General features: G+C 36.8%; 2 protein-coding genes and 3 non-coding genes across 10 annotated transcripts; 1 reads left to right on the top strand and 4 right to left on the bottom strand.

Moving 5' to 3' along the window:
- The first annotated feature begins 734 nt into the window (after window positions 1-734).
- Window positions 735-11,114, top strand: LOC111776452 (zinc finger C3H1 domain protein). Of its 6 annotated transcripts, none has more exons than XM_087124933.1 (11): window positions 735-963; window positions 1,528-1,624; window positions 2,157-3,104; window positions 3,210-3,337; window positions 3,794-3,925; window positions 4,024-5,047; window positions 5,550-6,056; window positions 6,158-6,435; window positions 7,303-7,395; window positions 7,478-7,603; window positions 8,502-11,114. In XM_087124933.1, exons 1-11 carry the CDS (start codon window positions 829-831, stop codon window positions 10,278-10,280), a joined length of 5,247 nt encoding a protein of 1,748 aa, XP_086981059.1. In that variant the 5' UTR covers window positions 735-828; the 3' UTR covers window positions 10,281-11,114. The 6 variants fall into 6 exon arrangements, with proteins under 6 accessions (XP_086981059.1, XP_023511666.2, XP_023511658.2 ...); XM_023655898.2 differs by having other exon boundaries at window positions 736-963; window positions 2,187-3,104; XM_023655890.2 differs by having other exon boundaries at window positions 736-963; window positions 2,187-3,104; window positions 6,128-6,435.
- Window positions 11,115-11,646: 532 nt separating this feature from the next.
- On the bottom strand, window positions 11,647-11,718 carry TRNAC-GCA (transfer RNA cysteine (anticodon GCA)). The gene has a single exon. It is a non-coding gene; the product is annotated as a tRNA-Cys (tRNA).
- Window positions 11,719-11,901: 183 nt separating this feature from the next.
- TRNAC-GCA (transfer RNA cysteine (anticodon GCA)) lies at window positions 11,902-11,973 on the bottom strand. Its single transcript has one exon. It is a non-coding gene; the product is annotated as a tRNA-Tyr (tRNA).
- Window positions 11,974-12,350: 377 nt separating this feature from the next.
- TRNAC-GCA (transfer RNA cysteine (anticodon GCA)) lies at window positions 12,351-12,422 on the bottom strand. The gene has a single exon. It is a non-coding gene; the product is annotated as a tRNA-Cys (tRNA).
- Window positions 12,423-13,639: 1,217 nt separating this feature from the next.
- On the bottom strand, window positions 13,640-16,690 carry LOC111796365 (actin-depolymerizing factor 2). Its single transcript, XM_023679036.2, has 3 exons — window positions 16,528-16,690; window positions 14,189-14,454; window positions 13,640-14,107 (listed from the first exon to the last, which is right to left on the bottom strand). Exons 1-3 carry the CDS (start codon window positions 16,528-16,530, stop codon window positions 13,954-13,956), a joined length of 423 nt encoding a protein of 140 aa, XP_023534804.2. The 5' UTR covers window positions 16,531-16,690; the 3' UTR covers window positions 13,640-13,953.
- Window positions 16,691-17,134: the final 444 nt, after the last annotated feature.

Raw genomic sequence — 17,134 nt, 5'->3', positions numbered from 1 at the left:
TGGGACTTCCAATTTCATATGAATTATATTACAACTTACAGCCTAAATTCAAAATTTTAATTTATTTTATTCTGTCCTAATAATTTAAAAAAGTTGATCTTATTCAAACCAATTATGGACGGTTTTTTTAAACTTTGATGGCGTGCATGAAAGCAATGATGTTCAGTTCACAATATTGGATGATGAAAGTCTCACATCGGCTAATTTAGGAAATGATCATGGATTTATAATCAAATAACACTCTGTATGAGACATTTTGGGAAACCCAAAGCAAACCCATGAGAATGAACAATATTATACCATTATGGAGAGTCATGTTCTTCTGGTATTAGAGTCATGCCCTAAACTTGTCGTTACAAAAGAAAATATTAATTTGTTATTAATTTTTCTAACATGGTACCATTAATTTTGTTATTAATTTTTCTTAAAAAAAATATTAACAAGTTTTTTTATTTTTATTTTTTATTTTTAATTTTAATTTATTTAATAAAATTAACTTCAAACTAAAATAGAAATTATTTTAGAGATTTTTAAAAATATAAAAAGAAAGCTAGAGTGTATTTATCGTCATTTCGGGGAGAATCCATCGAGATAAATGAAAACAGGTCACAGAGGGGACGGACCAGCGAGCCACGTGACAGTGGCACTGGCGTAATTTAATAGTCAAAGAGAGGGCATTTACGTAAAAGTAATGACTGCCTCACCTCCAGTCCGCCGTGTCGATTCTCTATTCGCGTATCCAAACAAACCCTTTCGCCCACCTTCGTCCTCAAACTTCCGTTTCCTTAGACCGCTTCTTCTTCAATCTCCCTGTCACTGAGCGGGAGGATGGAGAAGAACGATGCCGAGGAGCTCACCGTCAAAGCCATGGAGTCAAATCTGAAACCTACCAGAAGCAAAACCTCCAATTCCAGAGAAGAAGGAGAAGTATCTTCCTCCGACAACGACACACAAACACATGGCGTACTTTCTTCTTCTTCTTCTTCTTCTTCTTCTTCTTCTTCCTCAATCTTCTCATTCCGCTTCTCGTTTGTTTTTCTTAATCATCTGCTTCTCATGCCCTCTCCATGTGTTCCTCTTCGATGCTGAGAATGATCATACATTCGTTACAAATTTTCCTTCTGCCTTTGTTTTTCTTTGGACATGGAGGTTACGATTTTCTCTCTACCTCTGTTTTTCTTTGGAAATGAAGGCTCCCCCTAGCTTGATAGGCTATTATACTAATTGGAGTTCTAAGTTTGTGTTTATCTTGATTCTTGGTTGTATATAATAGAGAGAAGCTGTAATACTTAGAAGCTCAAAAGTTTGCTCTACGCGGTAGGGTTTAAAGGTTTTAGTCGTGTCTTGATGATTGCAATTGGATATCACTTTGGGCTTGTGAATTGGGTTTGTTCTCTGGCACGGCTGTTCGGTATCTGCAATAGGTTTTCTGATTCACCGTGATTCACTGGGTTCCTCTGTAGTCAAGATATTGTTTTCTTAGTTGTAGTTTCGTACGGCCTTTGAGGACTTCTTTTTACTTCTCAGGTTCATCATGTTCGTTCTGCTATGCCTGCTTCGGTCACATCACCAATATCATCCATTCTTCCTCCGAAGAATAAATGTAACGCAGGGATCCAGGCGGGTAAGTAATTCCGCGCTTATGGATGCGACACTGGCTTTTTTTTAGTACATTGCGTATAAGTTCATTAACACTCCCTTCTCACTTTGAAATCGGAGACGGCATCTAAAAGTTCCTTTTATGTTATTATCATTTTGAAGTTTTTGGCATACCTGCAATATAATCTCGTTGAATGTAGTGTAGTGTTTAGGCATATTATGAAACCAAGGACACTGGATACCTGGATGCATGATAACCTGTGGCGGTTACATGGATTTAGGTAACCTTGCCGAAATACTCTTCAGCTTTACTAAAAGTGAAGTGTGTACAATCAAGTGCTGAAAAGTCACACTAGCTGCGCCTCTTTGTAACTCTCATCTTTTATGAATATTTACTGCAATTAAGGTCCAATGCTTAAAGTTTTCCTGTTTTACTCTGGACTTTTGATGGGGTTCTCTAATTGTTGCCATTATAAATAAATTTTAGCAGTGCACTAATTTTTTTGGTGGTTTTGTTTTAATAGTATTTTATGATGTACAATATCTGCCACTGACAGAGAAGGCTGTTTCTGGAAATACATTTTCAGTTTCTGCTGATGTTTGCCCAAAAACATCCATACAAACTACTGCTCAGAAGATATGTGATAATGATCAAATTGTACATAAAGCTATTACTCCTTGGGTTGCTTCCAGAGATGCCAATGCAAATCTTGTGATAAGCTTCTCAGATGATAGTGGCAGTGACATGGATGAACGCAGTAAAGAAAAAACTTCAAAATCTCGTAGTAATGCTGTTGGACATTTTATCCCTCCAACTTCATTACTTGATAAATCGAATAAGTTACGCAGTATGACAAGGAACAAAGTAGTGGCAAACAAATTTTCTTCAAGTCAATCATTTATCACTTCTAAGACAATGACTCGGAGAGCATGTTCCAAGGGTGCTGCAGGGCCCTCGTTGGTTGAACAAGGATCTAGAATCAGAGCTTTCAGTGGAAACCTACCGAGTCAAGGGCATCGAAATGATCAAGGAATGAATTTAAAGAGTAGTAAGCTGCAGGATTTGCGGGAGCAGATAGCCATTTGGGAAAGCAAACTGAAGCTCAAGTCTGCCCAACAGAACAAGGAGATCATTTCAGCTACAAACCAGGGTTATATTGTCACAAATTCAAAATCTGATTTAGGTAGGAAAGGGAATGCTACCATCTCTCAGTTTCCTCCATCAGGGCCTACACAACCAGATGCAAAGCGCATGAAAACCATTGGTTCTTATTCTACCAAGCTGAGTTTAAGTGGGCAGCATCTATGTGCAACAAATGCTGTAAAATCTGTTTTTCGGCCACAAGAGCCTGGAGAAGAGACACAGAACATTAAAGTCACTTATAACCAGAAAGGGAATTCTATGAATAGAGGTGAGTCCAATGCGTTGAAGCAGAAGAAGGAAGATATCAAGCATGTGGCTGCTTCACCATCACCTGGAAGTGACCTTGGCAAAGTACATGATGGTGAATAATATGTTCATACTAAATTGAAAATTTAGATCTTACAGTTGGCGCCATCTTGCTAATCTATGGGGTGCCTGCCCAACTTGTTTGTATATTGCTTTGCAGGTACTGACATTGTTGCTAATGGCAATCAATCAGATTGGATTAGTAAGCAGGTGGATCCTCACCCTCTTGTTGTCTTGGGTCAAGCTTCGGTTCTCCCAAATACTGCATCCAATGTCCAAACTCTGTTTGTAAGTCAATAGTTGTACATGTGATTTGATGTTTTTCACATTGATGTATTTTTATCACATTGCTAAAATTCATTATACTACCCAGAAAATTCAGAAGTTGCTCCATTAAACCTTTGATTAACTTCCATTGTTTTATGTTTGACTATACTATCTGTGGAATCTCCTAAAATTGTGAAATTCACGGTGAAAATTACTTGAACTACATCAGTGTTATTGACAATGGATGATCAGATTCCTTGTCATATTTAGAAGATACTAATTTTTTTGTTTATGTGAATGAACTTCTCTTCCAAATTATTTTCCCGTTATCACTGAATGATCAGATTCCATGTCATATAAGATAATAAATTTTTTGTTTACGTGAATGAACTTCTCTTCCAAATTATTTCCCTGTTTATAATACGTAGTTTTTCCTCCTCTCCCCTTGAAGCATAATTTAAATATTTGTATCAACAGGATAATAGTGAGTTTCACAGTCCAAACGATGGCCTTCAACAATCTGCCTCAACTGCAAATTTTTCTGAAGGAACATGCCCTCAATCAGCATCCAATGTCAAGATACCAGAGTCATTCAGTAATTTCTTTAAGGTTTATCTTCAAGCCCAACTGTAACATTTTTAGTTTTCTTTTTCCTCCCCTTTTATTTTTAGTTACATGACCTCCCTCTGAATTTATTTCTATTGCAGTCGTTGATCAACAGTAAAAGCACTGGGACTGCGTTTGGTAATCCTTCAAGTTGCTTGGGCTTCAGCAATGTTGATCTCGAATCACTATTTGAAATGGAGGAGTCGCTAGACAAGGATCTGGAAGAAGCACAAGATTTCAGGCGCAGATGTGAAGTTGAAGAAAGAAATGCTTTCAAAATTTATTCTAGAGCTCAAAGGGCTTTGATTGAGGCTAACTCTAGATGTCTTGATCTTTATCACAAGAGAGAGCTATTCTCAGCTCATTTTCACTCATTTTGCATGAATAATCCTGGTTTAGTTAGTTCCTCAAGAGAGCAAGAAAACATGAAAATTGGTGTGGATCACTCAAATAGTATGTCTGGAAATGAAAATAGAGCTTCTCCTTTGTATCAGAAGCATTCTGAATATAACAGTTTTACTCAGCTACGGAATGACTTAAATATGCAACATGAAAATGCTAGTTCCATCAATACTTCGATCCTGCATGAAAATAGACAAAATTTGGGGTCTGAGCCTGAATCCTGTTCTGACTTATGTGGTATTACATTGAATCCAGTCCCTTCTAAGGGCAAGAATATTGCAGACAGAATTTGCTCCCCATCCATTGAGCCAAACGCTTCAGTGGATGGAGATGAAGAGTCATTTCATTCTGACCATGAAATGATTGATTCGTATGATGAATGCTACATAGGAAAGAAACGCTTTGAAGATGATCAAATGGAGGCATGCAATATGTCGAAGAAAAACCACTATGATGATAACACTGAGGATTCTTTGCGTCTTGAAGCAAAATTAAGGTCTGAACTATTTGCACGTCTAGGAACAAGAAATTCGTCACAGACTTGTAATCCATGCCATAACATTCAGACTTCAGTGGAAAAGGGGGCTGAAAAAGATGCCAGAGATGATAAAACTCAGCAAAATTATACAGAACCTACAGTAAGACAAGCAGTTGGAAATGACATTGACAAGACCAAGAGTGCTTTATTATCAGGAAAGAGAGATCAAAAGTTTGGTTTTGGAGGTAATTTTATCTTTAGAAATGAGATTTCTCGGTCTTCATCATATATGATCTTACAGGCATGTAGGATGTAGATTACGATTGCACATTCCAGCAGTCAAATTTATCTTTATGTTATTATGGTTCTTTTGGTTCTTGCTTTGATTTAACCTATATTTTCTTTTAATGACACCTTTTCAATGGCACCCCTTTTCTCCATGTTATTTTCGGTGAAAACTTTCTACCTACTAATGATCGTCACCCAAGGTCCTTACCTAAAGGCTGGTTTTAGATGTTGTCGTCTTTGAAGTGGAAAAATATAGGGAATTATGCTTATTAGTTAAACTGGGTCGGCTATTAACAATCTGGGTATTACATCTTTTTCGATTATCGATTTTGATAATTTAATTTTCTCTCATGTGTATGGGAAATCCTAAATGGGGAGATTCTTTCTTCTCTCTCCTCCCTTCCTGAAAACCCTAACCCAATTTATAGTTTATTTTTCTAAATTTAGTTCCTAATGCAGGCACAGACAGATGCAAGACCCCAGATGACATCCGTAGCCATTGTAATTTTGAGAACTTTCCATTAGAAACTCATGACGTTGCAGACTCTGATGTCAATGAACCATCCAATAGAGAAGGTCCTTGCTCTTATTTTAGTTATGCACCTCTGACTTTGAACAGTGTTTTGCAACATATGAAGGCCGTCTCTTCAGTTAGTACAGAAGTCTTGCTCAGTAAAACCCGAGAGAGTCTCTCTAATCTTGGTTTGCCTGAGGAAGGGGATTTGCTAGAAGTAGATAGAATCCACTGGAGAAAATTAGAAGAGAACCATGTACCTGATACTGTCAGTTGTATGTTTCAGAGTGATGGCTCTTATACTGATGATCTTTCCATTGATCCATCTTGGCCGCTTTGCATGTATGAACTCCGTGGAAAATGCAACAATGACGAATGTCCTTGGCAACACGTGAAGGACTCCTCTTTATCCAATAGGAGGCCATGTCAGGATAGCCAGAGCAACTATTCTGGTATGATAGTCTGATGTTTTCTTAATTGCATGGTTGCATTTTGTATTTTTTTTCATCTTCATCTTTTGCAGATTCTTGCAATGGACTATTGTTTTCTTCAGATGAAACAAAAGTCTTCAAGTATGAAGACCTTATGACTCCTCCAACTTACCTGGTTGGCGTAGATATTCTAAAAGCTGATTCACATTCATACAATCCCGTTTTAGTTCAGAAAAGTAGTAAATGCTGGCAAAACTTTTTTAGCATTTCTTTGACGTTACCAAATTTGCTCCAAAAGGATGCTTCTGCTGATGGGCTATTTCTACATGATGCTCGTATAGAGGCCAAGGGAAGTTGGAATAGACAGTCATCATATTTTCAGAGTGGAAGCACTACATTGGTTTGTTCATTACTCCTTATATATACCATTGGCTCAGTTTGCAGTTGAACATTTGTCTTTTCTTTTTTGACATGTGGCACATAATGACTATATTAGTAACTAATTCATATCTGACTCTGTCTCTCTTCTTCCCCTGCCATGCATGATTACTTGTCTTTTTCGTGTTTTTTGGTTAGAAATATCTTATTCAACAGTCTCGAAATGCTGTGATTACAGTACTTCATCAGTGTCACTTCAGTAAACTTCATTTCCAATAGATTTTTGTCTGAATTATGATAACTCTTTTCTTTGTGTAATTTAAAGTATAACATTATATATTAACCATCTCATCCTGGGAAACATGGTTACTCGTACCTTGCTCAAATTGCAGTACTTAGTATGAATATTTTAAACTGAGAAACATCATTTTTTTTTTTCATGTTTTAAAAAAAAAATAATATTTGGGGTGGGAGATTCAAACCTCAGACTTCTTACTTAGTTGTGGATGTACATGTTTTATGCCAGTTGACATATGCTTATGTTGACTTTTTTTCTTCTCCTTTTTGCACATTGTCATTGTGTGAAGATGATGCAGTTTCTTTTGGTATGCCTGTAGTTGGTGTTACATTCTTTTTTTCCTCTTTTCTATTTTAGATAGAATTGTCCCTTTGTGAAGTTACCATTATGCTCTTTGAAGGTTTCTGTCGCGTATTACTGATTACTTATCCTTATTCATCTTCCTGTTGTTTGGTCCCATGATCTCACTTGTACTGATTTTTCTCACAACGACCATAAAGTTTTCTGTCACTGATTATTGAATACAGACCATTAACCATCTTTCTGTTGTTTGACCCATGATCTCACTTGTGCCAACTTCTTACGAAGTAGAGTCAGCTGAAACAGGCTGATGAGAACCAAGCTCTGGAAACAGCTCTAATTATTATTAACCAGGAAATGAACAGTCGAGAGGGCATGAAAAGGGTACTTCTTTGTTATTCTTTCTTTAGTTGATTCTTGCTTATGTGAACTATGTTGCAACAGTTGAAAATTTTTGGATTTGCAGGCTCTTCCTATACTATCACGTGCTATAGAGAGTAATCCAAAATCTATAGCTCTCTGGACCATGTATCTTCTTATATTCTATAGCTATACAACAAACGGAGGGAAGGATGACATGTTTTCTTATGCGGTATGCATTATTGTTGTTCCTGCTCTACTATAGAATATAATATGGTAGTATGAATAGTACTGCAAAAACATCTTGAAAGATATTGATTAAATCTATGTATTAAATAGATATGATAAAGAGATAAAACAAGATTTGTGATGTCAAAGGTTTTTTCTTTCATCAGAATTTAATGAACACTGCTTAGTATTTTACCGAGCCTTAGTTATTCTTTTCATCTTTATCAACTTTATAAAGTGAGGATTTGAACACAATATGTTTTTCCTTTCACCTCTTGGTGATATGCTATTTATACAAGGTTTACAATATAGAAACTGATAGTTCAAAGTTCAAAGTATGAGGATTGGATGGTTTACGGTGATCCAAAGCACCAAATTTTTTTGTCACGCATCTCAAAGTTTCTTCCACTTGTGAAAACAGTCAGTGTTGAAGTAACGAAAAAGCTGACTCTTACCGGTACTTTATTGGGGGTACATACTGAAAGGCTATGTTGCTCAATCAAATGGTGTTAACAAAAACTCTCTAGGATGTCGAAATTAGAACTATAAATTGTTTTAGATAATGGGTTAGGAGATGTTATCTACTTTACTCAATCGTGTCTTTGTTGAATATACAATGTATTAAATATGAAAATTATTGTAGCGCAGCTGTGTACATATGTCATGCATCATAACAATTGATCTATGAAAATCTTTGATTTCGATTGAAGTATGGTTTTTGGCTATTATTTAGGTCTTTTCCTTTTAAAAGAAAGCTTTCTCCTTGTAATTGTATCACCTTTATTATTAAATGCAAACTTGTCTCTTCCTCCATGCTTGAGTTGGTGGGCTCTTCTGTCCATTACTTATTTTCACTCGCTTAATCATGCATTATGCGGAAACCCTTTGCTCTCGTTCTTCAGGTCAAGCACAATGAGCAATCTTATGAACTCTGGCTTTTGTACATCAACAGTCACATGAATCTTGATGCTCGAATAGCTGCTTATGATGCTGCACTTTCTGCACTCTTCAACAATATATTGAATCAAATGGATGAGAAATGTGCTAGTGCCCATATCTTGGACCTGATTTTACAGATGACAAATTGTTTGTGTATGTCTGGGAATGTCGAGAAGGCTACTCAGAAGATTTTTGGACTTCTTCGAGTTGCAATGGATTCTGACAAGCCTGGTTCTTTTATGCATTCTGATATGCTCACATGCTTAAATATATCTGACAAATGTATTTTCTGGGTTTGTGTTGTGTATTTAGTTATTTACAGGAAACTGCCTCATGCTGTAGTGCAGCAGCTTGAATGTGAGAAAGAACTGGTCGAGATTGAATGGCCTACCATTCATTTGACAGATGGTGAGAAGCAGAGGGCTTCTACAGTGGTCAAGAAAGCAGTGGATTTTGTCGATTCGTGCTTGAACAATGAATCACTTGAAAGTCAAAGCTACCAGAAATCTATTCAAATGTTTGCTGTCAATCATATTAGGTGCTTGATGGCATTTGAGGACATAGGTTTCACTAGGAACTTATTGGATAAATATGTTAAACGCTATCCATCTTGCTTAGAACTTCTTTTGCTTAACGTGTGGACAAAGAAACATGATTTTGGGGAAACGGTTGCAGCATTTGAAGAAGTGATCAGGAACTGGCCGAATGAAGTACCTGGGGTCCAGTGCATCTGGAATCAATATGCTGAATATTTACTTCAGAATGGGAGGATCAAATATACAGAAGAACTAATGGCGCGCTGGTTTGACTCTAGTTCAAAAATAGGTTCTAGAACTAGAACATTGGATAATAGTGATTGCAACTCCTTACACTTGCTAGATTATGCTTCAGGATCAATTGTACATGCATTAGATTGCAGTCCCAGCGAGGTGGATTTGGTGTTTTGGTATCTTAATCTTTCTGTTCATAAATTACTGCTGAATGACCTATTAGAAGCACGTTTGGCCTTTGACAATGCTCTGAGGGCTGCTAGTTCTGGGACTTTTAAATATTGCATGAGAGAGTATGCTATGTTTTTGCTTACCGATGAATCCTTACTGAATGAAGCTGGTTCTGTTGGTGGAATAAGGAGCATTTTAGAGGGTTATCTCAGTGATGTACGAGCTTTCCCTGTCCCTGAGACATTATCAAGAAAATTCATTAACGATATCAAGAAGCCAAGAGTTCAGCTTCTCGTCAGTAACATGTTGTCTCCACTTTCTCCGGATGTTTCTCTGGTGAACTGTATTCTTGAAGCCTGGTATGGGCCCTCTCTTTTACCCCCAAAATTTAGCAAACCAAAGGAATTGGTGGATTTTGTGGAAACTATCTTAGAAATGTTGCCTTCAAATTATCAGTTAGTGCTCTCTGTCTGTAAGCATTTAAGCAATGGCAACAACTCTTCCCAAGTCACCTCTGCCAGCCTCATTTTCTGGGCCTGCTCAAATTTGATCAGTGCAATTTTTTGTGCTGTTCCGATACCACCAGAGTTCATTTGGGTAGAAGCTACTAACATTCTTGTCAATGTGAAAGGTTTTGGTGCCATAACTGAGAGGTTTCACAAGAGAGCCTTATCGGTATACCCATTTTCTGTTCAGCTGTGGAAATCATACTACAACAAATGTAAAGCTAGAGGAGATACAAGCGCTGTTCTGCAGGCAGTAAATGAAAGGGGAATTGAACTCAGCTTGCCTTCTTTATGACAGGGTTTTATCTTCTTGGTAGGATCAGTTAACATACAGGAAAATTAGGATCAGTTTTAGTCATGGAAGCTGCCTCAATGTGTACAGATAGTTTACATTATACGGTTTTGTCATGCTAGGCACGGTAGTATTGCCAGTTTTGCTATGTCGTAGAGAGCTAGTTGCAGCAGCTAGGAATTAGAAAAATACTTGCACAGTGGAAAAAAAAAAAAAGAAAAACAATTGGTGGAAAAAGGTTTGTCTGCAAAGTCGTTGAAACTTGATTTATTGAGGCTGTCATCAGGTTTTTCAGCCAGATCCTCACTTCCATTCTTTGGCGGTTATAGAAAGGTGTATCTTCGAACGCCAGGTTTATCCCTATCTTTTTTGGCAGCTGACATTGTTTCATCTTGTTCTTCAACCTTCCCCGCATGCTAGAATCAATTTCTAGAATAAACCTTACCCTTTTTAATGCAAATACTAACCATTTTTAGGTTAGAATTTGATGTGGTTGAAATGCAATAGAACTTACTGAATGCTCATCGGTGAGTGTTCTTCTATGGCTGTTTTTGTACTATCTGCTAGCTTAGTTTGTTTGTTAAAGCCACGAGAAGATCAAATACAAGTTTGTGCTTCTATGGCTATAAACTTGATCACAAACTTCTTGGATGGCTTGTCTTTGGATTTGCCTACTGCGTCATCTTAGCCCCTCTATCAGTTCGTCAATGTGTAGATGGTAAGGACACATTTGATCACTCAGTTAGGTTTGTATAACAAACTTAGGAAGTGAGTTTGTATCTGATATGCAAGTTTATTTATTCAAACTTAGTTCATGCAAGAGTTAATATTTCCTAAGATTTTATGCTTGTGAGTCCACTTAAATTGGTTGGAACATTGTATTGATTTATTCTTATTTTTAAAAATTTTGTAATTGTGTTTTTTTAGTATAACAAAGGTTAAGTACGAATTTTTATCTAAGAGTAAATGTCAATTATTATTTAGCAATTCAACCTTACAGTAATTTTATAATTGTATTAATTCATGATCTAGGCTGTTCATAAATATTAAGGTTATTATTTAATAAATGACTATTTGTTAGATTTTTTTTTTTTTTTTTTTTTTTTTTTGAGAAAGGATGACTTCGATTGTTCTAAAAAATGGGTTGTCCGAGAAAATAAATAAATAGAAAATGCTTACTCTCTCTGTCTCTCTCTATGTCTATATCTTTTGAAATCCCAATCTTAAGTAGTCAACTGGTTATCGACAAACACATCTTTGGTGTGTGAGACACAAATGGTGGTTTGTAGCAACCTTGTGTTAGAAAATTATGGTCCCCTTGGTTGAGTAAATAAAAAAGAATCATGTGGATGGTGTGCAAAAACATAATAAGGTTCAACCAGGTTTGAACTGGTGACCTCTTGATCTGCAGTCAAATGCTCTACCACTGAGTTATGGACCCTTGATTGATATCAATGTGGCCAAGGCTTACCAATGAGCTATGGATCCTTGATTGATTGATTGATTAAATAAAAAAGAATCATGTCCATGTGGACATAGTATGCTTACGGCTTGAGCTATGGACCTTTAGTTGATTAAATAAAAAAGAGTCATGTGGATGTGGACGATGTGCAAAAATATAAAAAGGGCCCAAACGGGTTCAAACCGGTGACCTCTTGATCTACAATCAAATGCTCTACCACTAAGCTATAGACCCTTGGTTGATAAAATAAAAAAGAATTATGTTGATGTGGACATACTATGCTTATCAATGAGCTATGGATCCTTGATTGATGAAATAAAAAAGAATCATGTCAATGTGGACGGCGTGCAAAAACATAAAAGGGCCCAACCGATGACCTTTTGATCTGCAGTCAAATGCTCTACCACTGAGCTATGGACCCTTGGTTGATTAAATAAAAAAGAATCATGTCGACGTGGACATACTATGCTTACCAATGAGTGGCCGTGCAAAAACATATGCTCTACCATTGAGCTATAGACCCTTGATTAATTAAATAAAAAAGAATGTCCATCTGGACTATGCTTACCACTGAGAGCCATGTCGATGTGGATGACGTGTAAATACATAAAAGGGCCCAACCGGGTTTGAACCGGTGACCTCTTGATCTGCAGTCAAATGCTCTACCACTAAGCTATGGACCCTTGGTTGATTAAATAAGAAAAAACCATGTCAGACATAGTCCGTGCAGGAACATCCAACTGGGTTCGAACTAATGACCTCTTGATAAGTCATTGGCTATAAGATAAGAAAAAACCATGTCGATTTAGACAAAGTTTGTGCAAGAACATAAAAAGGGTCCAACTGGATTTGAACCCTCTTGATCTACCGTCAAATGCTTTACCACTTAGCTATAGATCCTTAGTTGATTAAATAAAAAAGAATCAAGTCAATTTGGACATAGTGCAAGACTAAGCCCAATTGGTGAGGCTCAACGGGTTTAGACATAGTGCAAGACTGGGCCCAATGGGACCTCTTGATAAGTCATTGGCTATAAGAACGGCAGTGATCACTAAGTCATGGATCCTTGGTTTTTAAATAAAAAAGAACCATGTCGATTTAGATGTAGTCCGTGCAAGAACATAAAAGATCACAACCGAGTTAAAACTAGTGACCTCTTAATCTGCAGTCAAATGCTTGGACATAGTACAAGAATATAAAACGGTGACCTCTTGAAATGTTATATCACTGAGTTATGGTTCCTTGGTTTATTAAATAAAAAAGAACCATGTCAATTTAGACGTAGTCCGTGCAAGAACATAAAAAGCCACAACCAAGTTAAAAATAGTGACCTCTTAATCTGCAATCAAATGCAGCTATGGGCTCTTGGTTAATTAAATTAAAAAAACTCACATCGATGATGTGGATAGTCCGTGCAAAAACATTAAAGGGCCCAAACCGGGGACCTCTTGATCTGCAGTTAAATGCTCTACAACTGAGCTATAGACCCTTAAATGATATTAAAATAGATAAACTATTATAATAACAATAAGTAACACATTACTTTTAAGTAAATAAATAAGTTTCCAAAAATATTGAAATTCGACGATTTGTTACAAATTATAAATGAATTTACTTGTTTGGATGTTCAGATGGATTTGCTCGGCACATGTATAAATTAGCAATTTTCAAACCAAATCCTAACTAGTTTATTCAAAATTCTAACGGGCATAAAACGTTACATTAAAAGTTCAATAACTTACTCTAGACATTAAACGAAACCTATTGAAATAAGCATCCCACCCTTAAATTCATGAACTGGAAGAGATCCACAGAAAACGTATGCCTACACAAGGATATAGCAAGTCATGACACGAAATCATGAAATGATTTGGATAAGAAAATATGGAACACATGAAACTCGAAAATCATTGCTCAAATTATTCCTAGTGGTTCTCTTCATAAAACCAAACTCACATACTCAAACGGGCATTGATCCATATTTACCCTGCATAAGTAATCGGCGGTATAACCCCACAGCCACATTTAAAATATCCAACCAACTAAATCCACGAAAGCCAAAAAAACCAGTCATCCTTACAACTCTTAGGTGAAACTTTTCAAGAACAAGCCAATATCATATAGCATAAAAGCAAGTTTCGAGCCCACAATCTATGAACATTTTACGTAATTAACATCAGCTCTGCATCACAATGACTCGCCGGCCAAATCCTCCTACAAGCCAGACCGACTTCTGATAACATCAAGCCCCATCTCAGTAGGATCAGTTGCTTGTAGCTCCACTTGAATACCGTCCAACTCCCTCTTGAACCTGTCCTTGGAGCTTGCGTATATCATCTTGCTTCTCACCCTTGATGTATCAGGAGACCTTCAAACATCGCAGTTGGTAGATGATGAGTTAGAATGCAGATTCATAAAATGAGTGAGGAATCGTTTGTAGTAAATTTACCAGGCAATGAATATAATCCTGCTCTTCTGGCAATTCTCTTCAGTCACAAAATCGAAATCATAGACCGCGTATCGGCATTCATCTGCAGGTAGGCTGGCAGCAAAGTCCTCATAACTTTGAGATGGCTCGCCAAGCTTTTCCACCACGACTTGCTTCTGCTTTTCCTCAATCTTGAAAACTATAAAACGGTAGGTTCTTTTTGCCTTCAAATCCAGAAACCTAAGCTTGCAATCATCATGCACAGCCATCCCTGATGCTGCATTTGCCTGTGATAAATTGATTTAGAAATGTAAATTATGAAGTCCTATTTTCTTCAGAAACCCTAATGAACATCCATTAGGATACTATCACCAACGGATTTAAAGACCCAAAGTCACTCAATGTTTTCCAAGCTTTCAGTTCTTTAAACGAAGAATCTGCATCAGATTTCCATAGAGAGAAATATGCATCCAAACCAGCCCCCTAGAAATAATCTTTTTCGTTGGTGAAATTTTCAGAAGTCTAATCTATATTTTTCAATCGTCGCATGAGTTAATAAGATGAAGTTTTATCTGTACATAATCTTTATTTCCTGCGGAAGTTAACTATATAAAACATCCTTTTCATAATTGAATAAGCTTTTTATTTGATGATAGGCATATCCATTTTTTTTTTTTCAAGGAAAAACAATGCGGGCCAAAGTTGACTTATAAGGTCTACAGATGTCCCATGAGAACTTTGAGATGGAATGTAAGGGGCTCTGGAGGCCTAGACTTCAAATCATTCCCCTACTCTTCATGATACACCAGTCCTTGTCATCAATTGATTTCTTCTTTGAGGATCTTTTCAGCTAATCCTTTTCACTTCGCCATTCTGTGGGGAATAGGGCATAACACTAAACATCAATCTCTCACCAAAGTGTTTGGGGAATCCCCTACCAACACGTAGGCTTGGGGGTCAAACTTTTGAGCTAGTTTTTTGGTTAGCTCACAATTAACTTCCACTCGAGTTTCCCCTACCAAGGAGTCTTCATCATTGTTGTTAATATCATGTTATTCTAATAAACACACACATGAAAATCATCTGAACTTACAGAGCCCCCAGAAATCAAGTTCATATAACAATGCACCTGCAAGAGGGATCTGATCCTAGTTTCTTTTTTATGGAAGTTCTATTACAGTATGAACAGCCCTTTGGTAAAACTCCCAACTCTTTTTTTCCCTATTTTATTCTTTTGTAAGAAACCTACCTTTATTAAAGTATGATAGGAGTAGGGAGAGAGAAAACCTAACTTTGAGATGGAATGCAGGGGGGATTTAATCCTCTGACCTTTTCTCAATACTCATTTCTTATTGCCATTGTACCCAACAGTGACCCTAGTCTCGAGTATTTAGGAGAACAATTTTAACCAGCTCCTCCCTGAAACTCTAGAGCCACAAGTTTTAACTCCGAAACAAATCACACCTTCAAATATGATGCTTAGCTCTATAGTCTATGCCAACAAGCGTCCTATCCCCATTTCCTAACAAACACACGCTAATGGTGATGGTGATAAGGGAGAAGCAAACTAAGAAATAAAAGGAAAATCACAAAGGATGAACAACATGAGGGAGAAGAGGGCGACTCATGGACTATCCCAAAGTGAAATAACTTAGATTCATGAAGGAGTTTTGACAATGACCATACCAAAATGAGATGGACCGATGATGATAAACCTCTATTTAAATAGTTAAATAGATGTTTTCCTTTCCAATCCAATACCCTTCAGTCTTCTTTTCCAACTTCGTCAATAGAAGGTTTCCAAATTATATAAATTTGTGATAAATCATCATACACTTTCAAGTAACACAATGCAAAGTATCTCAATATAAGAATTATATCCATCAACAAAAATGCCAATGTTTAAACCACTGAGATGAAGCAAACATCTCATAATTATCATCATTAACGGGCAGGGGAAAATATTAAAAATAATAATAAACTAAAGGATTTAAAGTGAAGTCACAACACAAGGTCCCAGTGAAAACAGGTATCAATGTACGAGAATGTACTAAGTCGATTTACATCAACGGTGGCCAATGCTTTTATCCACTCGCTAACAATGCATGGTATTCAATATAATCAACAATCTAAGGCCATTGAAACACTAAACAAGCGGACCAAAATGAACAACAAATCAATCGATGCAGCGATTTACAAGGATTCCGTTTCAAAACAGCCAAGAACTCCAAGGATCGAATAGAAAACCATAGAAGAGAAAAATAAACAAACAAATTAACTAATGGCAAAAAAAGAACAATAATCAACAAAACTAAGCCAGATAAATGAATCGAAAAGGGAAAAGAAGAGGAAAATCTCACCATTTTTCCGAGAAAGCGAAAGAAAGGGCGAGAAAAGTTGAGAAAATTTAGGGCTTCCACAGACGAGACGATAAAGAAGATAGAAGCGTGGGTGAAGAGAGGAAGACGATGGGATGGGAAACGAGGGCTGTACCGCGCAAGGCCTAAGAGATTCGACTGCTAATATTGAAAAAATAATTAATATATATATATAAATTATAAAATAATAATAATTGTGGAAGCCATTCACCCTGGGGGTGGGGGCGATTGATAATATCACCCAGACGGCTAAAAAACCGAACATTCCACCAATTATTTGGCTCCACATAATAGTAGCGGTCGGTATTGTTTGGGTCCCACTACGTGTTGCTAGTGAGTGAAAACTATCCGATTTTCCTTTGGAAAAAAATAAATAATTTTGGAAAATACCTTATAATTTATGCATCATTTATGGTAATAAATCATATACTTTTTTGGGGAATTTTTTTTTTATTTGCCTCCAATTTATATTTTTCCAAAATTTAAAAATAAAATACCGAAAATTATATTCAAATAAATTCGGGACGAGATATGGGCCTGGGCCTGGGCCCATAATTTGAAGATATACACGTTCGACGCTCGGGCCTAA

Source organism: Cucurbita pepo, chromosome 1 (assembly GCF_057944985.1).
Source record: "Cucurbita pepo subsp. pepo isolate OVF chromosome 1, ASM5794498v1, whole genome shotgun sequence".
Classification (NCBI taxonomy): Eukaryota; Viridiplantae; Streptophyta; class Magnoliopsida; order Cucurbitales; family Cucurbitaceae; genus Cucurbita; species Cucurbita pepo.
Note: the sequence above shows the minus strand (reverse complement) of the source record. Positions and strands in the feature narration are given on the sequence as shown.

Coding starts and splice junctions, on each gene's coding strand:
- LOC111776452 (XM_087124929.1), top strand. CDS start 829: ATGGAGAAGAACGATGCCGAGGAGCTCACCGTCAAAGCCATGGAGTCA. Junction 964..1,527: donor ACGACACACAAACACATGGC/GTACTTTCTTCT, acceptor TTTACTTCTCAG/GTTCATCATGTTCGTTCTGC. Junction 7,396..7,477: donor GTCGAGAGGGCATGAAAAGG/GTACTTCTTTGT, acceptor TTGGATTTGCAG/GCTCTTCCTATACTATCACG.
- LOC111796365 (XM_023679036.2), bottom strand. Junction 14,108..14,188: donor AGGATTATATTCATTGCCTG/GTAAATTTACTA, acceptor CGATGTTTGAAG/GTCTCCTGATACATCAAGGG.